General features: G+C 55.3%; 1 protein-coding gene across 1 annotated transcript in view; it reads left to right on the top strand.

The window, feature by feature from the left end:
- The window catches only part of LOC116738373 (cadherin-23-like), a 186,758-nt gene that overhangs the window by 50,557 nt on the left and 124,033 nt on the right, over positions 1–12,168 (top strand). Inside the window, exons 6-8 of the mRNA XM_032595163.1 lie at positions 2,087–2,229; positions 2,765–2,812; positions 2,927–3,019. Coding sequence (XP_032451054.1) covers positions 2,087–2,229; positions 2,765–2,812; positions 2,927–3,019 — 284 coding nt within the window. The remainder of the gene's footprint in view (positions 1–2,086; positions 2,230–2,764; positions 2,813–2,926; positions 3,020–12,168) is intronic.

Genomic DNA, 12,168 nt, shown 5'->3' with positions numbered 1-12,168 from the left:
AACTCTGTTCTATGATTTTCCTCCTCTTCCTCCTCCTCCTCCTACCTCTCACCTTCTCCCATTATCTTGGATGCTGCCATATCCTGCTGTGTTGTGTGACCTTGGAGAGGACACTTTGCCTCACTGATCCTCAACTTCCTAGTCTGTAAAATGGGTAGAATAATGGCTACTAAACAGAGTTGCTGGGGGTGGTGGTGGTGGATTTCATGAGAGAACCCACGTGGATGAGCCTAGCACTGTGTCTGGTATATCCTAAGAGCCCAGTGATTGCCCAGTGTCTTCCTTTTCCAAGCATTTGGCTTCTGGTTAGGGTCTGATAGGGTCATGTTCATAGAAATCCTGCATCTGGAGTTCACATATCAAGTGTTGAGATGTGTAGGGTCGTGGGAAGAAACATGGGCTCTGGACCCAGAATGCCTAGGATCTGAATTCCAGCTCTGCCATTTACTGTGTGCCATGGTTGATTACTTAAACACTCTTTGTTACCTTATGTGTTAAATGGGGAGAATAGCAGTAAGGATCGAATCAAAAAGTCCACGGAAACCCGTTAGCCCACTGTCTAGAATGTGGTTAGCGCACAGAAACCTTAGTTGTCATTGTCATGTTAGAACTGTCCTTTAGAAAAGCTCATTAGCGTTCTTTTCTAGATGGCAGTCCCAGAATTTGCAATCCTTTCTTGCTTAGCTTGATGATCAGAGCTATTCAGTAAACATAAGAATCTGTATTTGGGGAAGAAAGCAGATCTGTTCCATCTTATAGGGGAAACTGAGGCTTTAAAAGCAGTGATTGGCCCAAGGCCATGATTCTAATCTAGCCACCCCTTTGAGAATCAGGCTATAGATCCTCTCTGCAGAAAGCAATACTGTATTCTCAACATTTTGCACAGTTCCTGGAGGCTTGAGGACCACCTGAAACTAAGGTGGCCAGCCAGTCCAGTTGTCTGGGACCTCCCGGTTTTAGTATGTGTTCCACCTCCATCCCAGACAAACCAGGGGGGCTGCGCACGCTGACTGAAGGCTACCTAGAGAGGGCTGTGATTGCCGGGAGAAGATGCCCTACGCTATCGCTGTAGGCCAGGCATCCTGGGGGCTTCTGGCCAGGGCTCTGTTTCCTGGGGAAGATGGACAGCCTCAGTCCTCTTCCTGGGAACAGAAACCTCACCTAAAGCCAGTCCTAGCCTGGAGTTCTTCGAGGCTGGGTCACATCTTCCTAACCTTTGTGTACTCCAGCACTTAGCACAAGGCCAGCACCTGGTCACTGTTGGGTGAATGCCAAGTTTTGTAATATATTCTGAATTAGAAAGGGTGCTTCCATTTGCAAAAGGCAGAAATCCAGCTCATCTGACTCAAACAAAAAAACAAAAAAGAAGAGGGGGAGGCAGATTTATTAGCGTATATAGCCGAGAAGTCCAGAGGTTACAGCTTATATCAGGCACAGTTGTCTGCACACCCTCAAACTTTCAGAAGCCATTTTTCTGTGCAGCATTTGGCTGTTTTTCTCCTTGTTGGCCTCATTCTCAGATAGTCTCTTCCTGGGCAAGCCAAAGATGGCTGCCAGCGGGGCCAATTTAGCAACCCCAGCGGAAGGAAGGCTCCTCCTTCCCAGTGGTTCCAGCACAAATTCCAGGGCTGGCTTTGATTGGCTAGCTGGGGTCACATGCTCCTCCCTGAACCAATCAGTGTGACTAGGGAGATGGAATGCTTTGATTGGCTAAGGCTGAGATATGTGCCCATCCTGGAACAAAAGAATTGAAGGGCTGGCCCCCCATCTGAGCCAGTCAGAGAAGGGGGTCTCCAAATTAAAATCAGAAAAGGGGGGACAGGCACAGGTCACAGTTGTCCATTACACACCTAAAACGTGGTGAATGACACTTCCCGGTTACAAACACATACACAATGTTGAGTGGCCACGATGGAGGCAGGCAGCCTGAGTCAGAGCCCAGAGATGCACCGGGCTCTTACAGTAATCACCTGCTGGCGGTCTTCTGGGTGGCTTCTCCCGCTGGGATTCAGCCACCTGAGCGAGGTCCTGAGCAATGGACCAACCTCCCATTTTTGCCCTCTGATCTCTCCCATGGCTCTTCCAGGTTCCTCTGTGACCCAGTTGCTGGCCCGAGACATGGACAACGACCCCCTGGTGTTTGGCGTGTCTGGGGAGGAGGCCTCTCGCTTCTTTGCCGTGGAGCCTGACACAGGTGTGGTGTGGCTGCGGCAGCCGCTGGACAGAGAGGTATGACCTGGCCATAAGCCTACCCTAGTCCTTTCCTGGGGGCGGAGGCAGACACTGAGGGAGAGTGGCTCCTCATCTTTAAGGGGCTTTTCTCTGAGGCCCCATTCTCACCTTCAGGTAGCATTTTCCTGCCTAAATGGTGTCCTTCTTCCAGGGCCAGGGAATGGGGTTAGTTGGGGGTGTCCCCAAACAAGGGGCAACACTGGATGGGTAGGAAGGACAATGAGCCATAGACCGGTCGCTTCATAGTATGCGCAAGTCTACCCCCACGAGCAAATGTTCCCCTAAAGGACGTTTTCCAGAGATGCGGGAACGGGTGACAAGCAGCCCTTAGCAAATTAAGGTATGAGTTTGAAAACCCGAACCCTTGTTTTCTCCTTACATTTGATGAAGTGGCCACAGAGATGTCTAGTGACTTGCTCAAGAGCACACGGCGATTTAGAAGCGTAGCCTGGGTTAGAGCCCAGGGCCCAGGACTCGGGAGCTCAGCGCGCTTCTAACTCTGCCTTTTCCCCCTCCCTGTCTTCTCTTTCAGACCAAGTCTGAGTTCACAGTGGAGTTCTCTGTCAGCGACCACCAGGGGGTGAGTGTCTCCTGCAGCCCCTGCTGCCCTGGGAGGCAGGGTCCCCGGCTGTTGGGTGGAAAGAGGCTGAGGCCTATGCAGATAGACAGTAAATCCCCACCCTTCTCTTGCCAGGTGATCACGCGAAAGGTGAACATCCAGGTCGGGGACGTGAATGACAACGCGCCCACGTTTCACAATCAGCCCTACAGCGTCCGCATCCCCGAGGTAGGAGCCCCCAGCGTCACGCCTGAGGGACACGGGGTGGGGTGCACGCGGTCGGTCCAGGGCCACCTGGGAATAGGCTGGAGCTGGGGAAAGGACAGCTTGCGCTCCACTTCTCCTGACCGCGCCTCAGCTGGGGCACCAGCTCTGGGCAGGTTGCTGACTATGCCAGCACCTCTGAGGGTAGGGACCCACCTTCTGGTCAAGGAGAAGGGGTGATGGTAGCCTTAGGTCTGATGGAAGGCCTGCCTTGGACGAGACCCACCACTCCAGCTGGACGCGGGACAGGACAAGAGATGGGAGGGGCAGTGTGACCTCTTTCCTTCCATTCATAGCCAGTGCGGGCCTTGGGCACTTGGGTTGGCAGGCCTGACCCCAGGCTTTCTTGCTGTGGCCAGAACGGGTCCCCCCACCCCCAGGACACAGGAAGCAGGTGGCTCCAGGAAGGGACTCTCTTTCCCTAGCCTCATGCTTGAGCCCCATTGTCTCCCTGGGCCTCTGCTCCTTTGGGTCGTCTGTGTACTCTGTGTTTGCATGAGCGCATACATGTAAAACCAAGCCATTGCTGGTAATTGAGAAGTACAAATTATTGCATTACAAACGGTTCATTAATGAGCTGGCTGCTGGCTCCCGATGGTACTCGGGTTCTCGTTGCTTACTGTCCCTCTCCCCGTGACTGATGGCAGGCTTCTGGGCTGGCAGTTAGCAATTCAAAGACCTTGAAGGTGGTGGGGTAAAGAGCTTCTACCGGCTGTCCCTCAGGCCTGCCCTCGGGGCTCTGGGTGGGGCGGCAGCAGTAAAGGGTTGGCATGGGAACGTTGAGAGATGGAATCCACTGGAGACAGGCAGGTCGGCACCACGGCATTAGAGTTCCAGCCCCTTTGTATTCTATGTCACGGGATCAGGAACCTAGAAGCGTCTTTAGAAAGTATCTGTTCAGTGTGTGGATGAGAAAACTGAGGCTCATGGTGGATCAGTGACTTACCCAAGGTCACACAGCTTTGACTTTGAGCCTCCTGATTCTCTGAGGGCAGCCTCAGATACCCTTAGAGATGAAGAGACCTCGTCTCGTGCCCCCCACGTTCCTGTTCCTGGCCCTCCTTGCTCAGCTGTGAGCCAGTTGTCCTATGCTTGTGCCAGATGGCGGGAAGTGAGGACAAATGTGTGGGTGAGAACACAGCAGAGGCTCCCACGCCCTTCCCCTGATGGGGCAGGACAGGAGGAGGCGAGCCCGCGGTCCCAAGCGTGGGGACACAGAGCCCTGAGCTGTGGCCAACGTGTCCGGGACTGCAGCTTGGCTCCGGGCCCCCTCTCATTTGGAAGTCTCCCTAATTTAATTAAGGGGCTCTACGTGCCAGCCTGCACTCTGGGCCCAGGCTCAGAAACCAAGGGCACGGCTCGGAGTTAATGAGCCTTGGACCCATTGCTCAGCTGCCATCCTGGCAGGCATGGCTGCCCTCTGCCTTCCCTCACAGGGGGCAGCGGGCAGCAGCAATGGCAAGGGGACGACAGGTCACATCCCTCCTCCCCAGCCTTTGGGCTGAGGCCAGCCTTTCCCTCACTTGCCAGGAGAGATGTGACCTCCAACGCTGCCCTGCTGGAATCCCCTGGGATTCTCCAAAGGCCTCTGCCTCCAAGGAGAGAGCCTCTTCAGTCATTCATCTATTTAACAAATATTTATTGAGTGTCTGCCGTGGGCTTGGTGCTGTGCCAGACTCTCACTGCACAGAGACCTGGGAGGCCAGAAGAATGTGCAATGACAGAAGCCGGAACTGGAGGCAAGGGACCCCAGGCCCAGCCCCCCGCTCTGCTTCCAGATTGCTGAGTCTCTGCGGGCACGTCACTTAACCTCTCTGGGCATGTCACTTAAACTCGCTGGGCCGTAGTCCTCCTTATCTAATAAAAACAGAGGACAGACAGGATAAAGTGGCCTGCCTGATGCCCATCTGATGAAGAGAGGGTGGGTTGAGAGGGGCCAGTTACAAGGACACACGGTTCTTGGAGGAAGTCCTGTGGGGTTTACTTGCTCACGTGTAAACATCCCCAGGTCACCTGCTTGGCTCGATACTCGATGCCCTAGTTAGGGCTGCTCCGTGTGGCTGGTCGGGTGTGGTGTCAGCTGGATGGAGGCCTGGCCACTCCTGACCCGAGGTGGCTTGGCACTGACCAGCCCTGGCCTGGTGTGGTCACCTGAGCTAGCACTTAGCTGCCTGATTCAGACCCCAGCTGGGGTACCAGCAAAGGGCCCGCTGGCTTCCGGCCCAGAATTGAGCGGGGCTCTCCCGCTGGTCTTGAGGTCACCCTGGCAACCTCAGGCCCCTGTCCTTGAGAAGTGTGATATGTGGCAGAGGCCCCACAGATGTGAACGGGATGAAAATGCAAGTCGGAGACAGAGGCGGGCACTGGAGACCCCGTGAGGTGTCAGTGCTGGGTGGGGGGCTGCCAGAGTGGTCAGAGAAATCTCAGCAGGCTTCCTGGAGGAGGTGGGTTTCCAGCTGAATTTGGCCAAGGCGAGCCACGGAGCCCCTGTGTTGTACCGTGGAAGACGTCGAGACACCTGGGGTTTTGTCCTGGCTGTGCCAGCGACCGGCTGGGTGACACTCTGGGCCTATTGCTGCCCCTGCTGGCTTCGATGCCAACAGCTGTTAAACTGGGAAGGTGGACCAGATCCCTTCTTGGGCCGATATCCCGTGGTCTGAGGATGAATCCCAGCGGGACAAGCTCCTACTTCTCCTTCCATACTTCATCATCCCTTAAGGGATGGCAGACGAGCTCCAGGGGCTATTTCCATCTACTGAGCTCCTCTTGTGGTCACACCAGCTACCTGCACCCCATCCCTCACCTTCGCAACGTTCGCTGTCCCCACCCCTAGGAGCACTGATAATTTGGGGGTCTCTTGTGCCCAGAACACAAGGATGGGTGTCAGGAGCAAGTTATAGGGAGGCAAATTCTAAGTTTACAGAAGAAAGAAGTTTCTAATATTGAAACCTACTGCCCAGTCACCCCCCCCACACACAACCCTACCAAAGATGTACTGAGCTCCCCAGCCCTGGAGTGATGCAAACAGAAACGGGAGAACTGTCTCAGTGGTAGTAGAACATTCAGTAGTACTGAGTGTTAGAGAAGGGATGAATCGGAATGCTGCGCCAGAAGTTCCTGGGGGACTGGTTAGGATGCATAGTCCCGCACCCCTGCAATTCTGAACGTGTTGTTTGGAAAGAGGGGGCCCAGGCTCTGCATTTTTAACAAAGTCCCCGGGCGACAGCAAGCGCTGGAGGATGACATCGGTGGCCCTCCCCACCTGAGCTTGGAAGGTGCCAGGGCAGCCCATCCTCAGCTGCCTGGAGGCATGACCCACGAGGACCCACGTCCTCAGGCCTGGAATGGGGGCCGGTGGGAGGCCGGATCGAGGCCAGTTACTGCCGCTTTCTCTGGGAGCTCATTTGTCCCCGGCCCCCCAGCCCTGCCCCTCATCCCTCCTGAAGCCCCCCCTGCCCTGGCCCCACCCCTGCTCGGGAGAAGCCAGACAGGTGTGTTTGGATTTGTTTGTTCTTGGTTCCCCTCCTGCCCAGCCCTCTCCCCTCGCTAAGCTGTTCTACATGTAATTATCCATTTTATCAGGGTGAAAGGCCCTGCAATTCACTTGTCGAAGCCCTAACGAGGCAGTGTGGATGCTTTCAAGTCCGTAAAGAAAAGGGAAATCCTGCTAGAATTGGCAACTTAATTCACCAAGCCAGCCTCGACAGACCTCATTAAGTCCCCGTGTATTCATTTCAGGCTAATGGCTGTCATGCTGACTGCTGTTTGATTTGCTGTAATAGACTTTTATGGCGTTCCAATTTGCTCAAACGTGTTTGCCTGTGTCTGTGCCCAGCGGCACTGCTCCGCTACCTCCATTAGGGGCGTGTGTCCGCCTCGCTGACCTTCAGCGCCTCCCCCGTCCACTGTGTCCTCCTGGGGCCACCCCCTCAGCCCTCCAGGTGTGCCCTGGGGGAGGCGCCCCTGGGTCCGGGGTGTTCGGGCTGGAGGATGGGTGTGAGGTTAGACGTCAGATGCTGCCAGGTGTCTCCTCGGGTCCAGGAGTCAAGGAGGGCCTCTGAGATCTCAGGGACGGCTGTGTCCTTGAAGTTCTAACAAGTTCAGCCACCTCCGCTGGCCATTCAAGGCTGCTACCCACCTGGCCTCAACCTGCCTTTCTCAACTTACCTGCTGGCTTCCTCCGCACGGATCGGCCCAGGGGGCGATTCAGTGCCTGTGAGCGTGTGTCTGTGTCTCTCTTTTCTCTCGCTTCAACGCACACACATTGTACTGTTCTAACTAGATCTGGAGTGTTTGCTTTCTGCTCTCAGCCTAACTCAATTCTGCCTGTCCTTCGAAGCCCGGAGCTGATCCTGAGCCCTGATCTACTGAGCCCTGATCTACTCAACTTTTTTTTTTATTCTTTTTTTTCTCTTTTTCTTTTTTTTTTAACGTTTATTTATTTTTGAGACAGAGAGAGACAGAGCATGAACAGGGGAGGAGCAGAGAGAGAGGGAGACACAGAATCTGAAACAGGCTCCAGGCTCTGAGCTGTCAGCACAGAGCCCGACGCGGGGCTCGAACTCACGGACCGTGAGATCACGACCTGAGCCGAAGCCAGACGATTAACCGACCGAGCCACCCAGGCGCCCCTCAACTTTTTTTTTTTTTTAAATGAATACAGCAAACATTTGCTGAAAAGCTATGGAGCAAGGCCCAGGGATTCTAAGCTGACTTGGACATGTAGAGGAGAGCGAACGGACTCTGCCGCTGGCCACCTGTGCAGCTTGGGGTGGTGACTTAACCTCTCTGGACCTCAGTTTTCTTCTCTATGAGACAAGAAACAATATTGGCCAGGTGGGGTCATTGTGAGGTGTAACAATGCAGGTGGGTAAAGCCCTTAGCCCAGTTTGTGGTACATTCAGTACAATGCTGGTGATTAAGACCAAGGTCTTGTCCTTAGAGAAGGTAATCTTACAGAGACAAAAACACGTAAGAGGATGTCTAATGAGGGGTGCCTGGGGGGCTCCGTCGGTTGGGCATCCGACTTCGGCTCAGGTCATGATCTCGCGGTTCGTGAGTTCGAGCCCCGCAGTGGGCTCTGTGCCGACAGCTGGGAGCATGGAGCCCGCTTTGGATTCTGTGTCTCCTTCTCTCTTTCTCTGCCCCTTCCCCGCTCATGCTCTGTCTCTCTCTGTCTCTCAATAATAAATAAACGTTAAAAAAAAAAAAAGAGGATGTCTAATGAGATATAAATGTACTAAATGCCGTGGTGGCTTAGGGTGTGCCAAAGCAGGATGGAAGCAGGAAGGAATGACCTGGTCTATACGCAGGGCTATTTATTTGGGACCTCACAGGATGTGTAGAAGTTTGGTAGTCTGAGAAGGAGATCATGGTGCCGCTGAATATCGTATGCCTTCTGACCTTTCTTTAGCTTCTTTTCGTATGTTGGAATTTCCAAAAGAGGGAGATGAACTCTAACCCCCGACCAGAGATCCTGTTGAGGAGGGACAGTGGCTGTTTGGGTATGTGTGTCCCTTGCAGGTACCCAGTCTTACCTAATGGAAATGCAGCTGGCCTGGAAGTAGGCTCCCTGGGTCCCTGCCAGGGTCACTGTGACAGGCAGGTCCTGCATAGATCTTTGTCACCCGTGGCTTCAGATGACCAGCTGTGAGATGTGGAGGAGGTTGGAGGAGGGAAGGTTGGACGGAGATGAGACAACAGGGGCCCGAGAGACTGAGAGTACTTGCCTGAGCCACCGGCTGGGGGTAGGGTCCAAGCCAGGTCCGAAGCCTTCTGGCCCTGGGTTCCCCTAAGCCGCATCATCTCTCCATGTCATTCAGCAAGGACAGATGAAAGTCACTCCTCGCTGTAGCTCCTTACTAGAGACGGGAAAGCAGGGAGAAGGATATTCCTGGGGACCGTTTGTCGGTGAAACAAAATAACTCATTTCTATGATAATAATAGTAAGTTGACACCGTGGTTACTGTTGAGAGTTTCCTATGTGCCCACGGCCACGCTTTCCGTGGGGGAGCTCACTGAGTGCTTTCTCCCACCTCACAGGCTAGCCGCACGCACGTGTTATTCCCATTCTGCAGGTGTGGACGCGGGACCAGAGAGACTTGGTGACTGGCCCAGAGCTCATCAGGGCTGGAGCCAGGATGATGAGAGACAGGCCCGGGTACTTGACTTTTGGCAGGTTGCTTCCATTCTACCCGAAAAATGGGAATAATTACGCCCGCCTTGCAAAATCGTTGTGAGGATTAAAGTAAATGGGACCGCGGGCGGGAAGTACTTAGCACAGGGCTCCGTATAAATACGTGTCCAACGCACAGCCGTGGCTGTAGCCCTCTGTACATTCGTCTCCCCAACCCGCCTGAGCAGGGACCGTGCGCCCTCAGCACCCAGCCCGGGGCCTGGCCCGTGGATGAGAACTTCACAAAGGGGCAGAGCCCCGCGGCTCCCTCCACGTCTTGGGCACTTGGGAGGACAGCGGGATCATTCACACAAAGTGCTCTGCCCCCGCCAGCTCTCTTCACCCAGGCGAGGGGTGCCTTACTGCTCGGTGAGAGCAGCCGGGCCCGGCGCTGGGGTGGAGAGGGTGCCCACACCTCACAGGACGCCTGAGACCTCACTGCTGGAGCTCTCTAGTGCCCTCTATTGCCCGCCAGGTCCTGAATCTCAGCCCTGCATCCTCTGAGCGGTGGGCACACAGGGAGCCCCAGAGTGGTGGCCAGACGAGGTCCCGAGCACGCGGAGTGGGCATGACCAGACTTATTAGCACCCACTGGGGCCGACAGCGGCCGCCCCACTGCCCTCCTCACGGCGTGCCCATCAGACGCTGAATGATTTATAAACTGCATCCTCGGTTTGCAGCGAGGGGTGGGGGGTCAGGGGGGCTCCCACTGGCTTGTGCCCGCCGCTCCCCCTGAGATGTCAGCTCTGCTCAAGAGAGTGTCGTCTCCCACGCCAGGAGACGCAGCCCCTTGACAGGCCATATTAATTTATACCTTGGGCCCATGGTGCCCAGCAGCCCCCTCTGCATCTATAACCACCCACCTATTGATCTGGGAGAGGGAGACCAATAAATCATCTCAGGGGCTCTGGATCCTGCTGACCAGAGCCAGAGTGGTTTGTTCTAGCCAGGCGGCAGCCCCAAGCCGTGCCACGTCTCTGTGTCCCTCGGCGAGTACCCTGAGGTGCTCATGCCCCCTCTGGCCCCCCGCCGTCAGCACGGCGACGCATACTTCCTCCCGCAGCCGGCAGGTGCCACAGCCTGCGGCGGCCAGGGCAGTGAGCTTTGGGCTCGTGGGGCTGGAGTGACATAGGCACGTGGGCAAAGCCACAGGGCCACGTGTTTCTACGTCGTCTTGAGCTGGAGCGCCGCGTGCGTGCTTATTTAAGTAATATCATCGTCTCCATATCCGAGTGTTTTCAGCATCTTTCGTTTGTCCTCTTGTCGACTCTGTAAGTGAGGGGAGAATTGTTCTTCCCGTTGAAGAGACGGGACAAACTGAGGCCGAGAGAAGTGGACCGGCCTCTCCAAGTCCCCCAGAGTCAAATATACTTACGGCTGGAGCCACGGTCTTGCTCTTTCTCTGTCGCGGCGTCTTCACGTATGTCCTTCTGTAGCTTTGCCGTGGCCTGCCTGTAATTTGCCCGAGGTTGCAGAGAAGAGGCCTTGAGGGAACCGGGACGGGGGCGGATAGGCAGGGAACTGGGGACTGTCACCTCGCGCCACATACGCAGGCTGCGGTGGTTCAGGGGAGAAGCTTCATTCAGCGCCCGCTGCCCACTCTCCGGAGTGAGGACCACCTCTGGCGGTCAGGACGGTCATAGTGACACGCCTTCCTGGTGACCTGCAGGGTTAGTGTGTCCCCACCTGTAAGATATCAGTCCCCCGATGCGCGTGCCACATTGTTCCGCGAGAAGCAGAAGCCCCATCCCTACAGGTGAACACCAGCCTGCTCCCCAGGGGAGCCAAGGACCCCGGGTCCCCCACGACCCCTGCGGCACCCCCTCCTTCCGTGCCCGTGGGGGCACGGCCAGGGCTGGGAGCACCCTCCACCACCCTCTGCACAAGGAAAGAGGGCAGCACGCACGGGAGCAGGAGACAGAAGGAGCCCACGTGTGATTAAAATTATTTTTTGTTTGAACGGTAGTAATGCTCTTAATCACACCGGTTTCCTCGCCGATTCTGGCTGGGAGTCTTCGGGGGCTCATATAAGTCTATCGCGGTGGCCGCAGGACCCTCGGCCGTGAATATGAAGCGGGGGCCTATGTGCAGAGCCCAGCTCACGTGCATTAGGGATTCTCTGGCACATGCTGGGCACCTTTTATTGTGCCCTCCACCCTTTAAATAAAGACCCTCTAAATGGAAGGAGTTGAGAGCCGGCTGCTAGGAGATGTTCCTGCAGCAGCATTGGGCTGCCAGCCTCATGTGGCCCGAGTCCACCTGTCGTGGCCTCCTCTCCCCTGTGGTGGGGCCTATAGCCAGAGGGGTCAGGTCTCTGGCCTGCACCCCTTTTCCTCCAGGCAGTGGGGTATCCTCAGACCCTGGGTGGGCAGCGGGCTAAGGAAACCGATAGTCAAAGAAGGACCAGGTTTTGCCTTATTGCAACTGACTTGCACTCCCTTTGTGACATGGGGACCCTGGTCCCTACTGTGGCACACTCTGTGAGACAGCCACGCACACACAGGTTCTGACTCCAAACTGGGAGGCCATGAGCAGGATGCTTAGTCTCTCAGGGCCTCGGTTTCTTTATCTGTAAAATGGCGGTACGTTGGGTTGTGGAAAAGTTCAGGGAAGGCACATGTATGAAGCACGGCATTTTGGGGGGAGATGACTGGTATTCCCGTCGTTATGAAGAATTCTCGGAGAACGTTGGGAAAGCGGCTTGGGGTCCAAGGAACCTGACAGAGAGGCTCCGTTGCTGTGGACTGATTGCTTGACCTAGGGGTGTTAGTGGTCAAGAAGCTTATGGCCCAGTGGGAGACAGGAAGCGTGTGGAAAAAATGAAAGGAAAACGTGACAAAGAATAAAAAGGAAACGGTCATTGAAAAATAACTGACAATGGCCTGAGAGCAGGCCTTCCAAATGGGTTCCTGGGAACCAGCGCCAGAGGGACTGAAGT

The sequence above is a fragment of the Lynx canadensis genome, chromosome D2, assembly GCF_007474595.2.
Source record: "Lynx canadensis isolate LIC74 chromosome D2, mLynCan4.pri.v2, whole genome shotgun sequence".
Lineage (NCBI taxonomy): Eukaryota > Metazoa > Chordata > Mammalia > Carnivora > Felidae > Lynx > Lynx canadensis.
The sequence above is the reverse complement of the archived record's forward strand: the minus strand, read 5'-3'. Positions and strand labels throughout refer to the sequence as shown.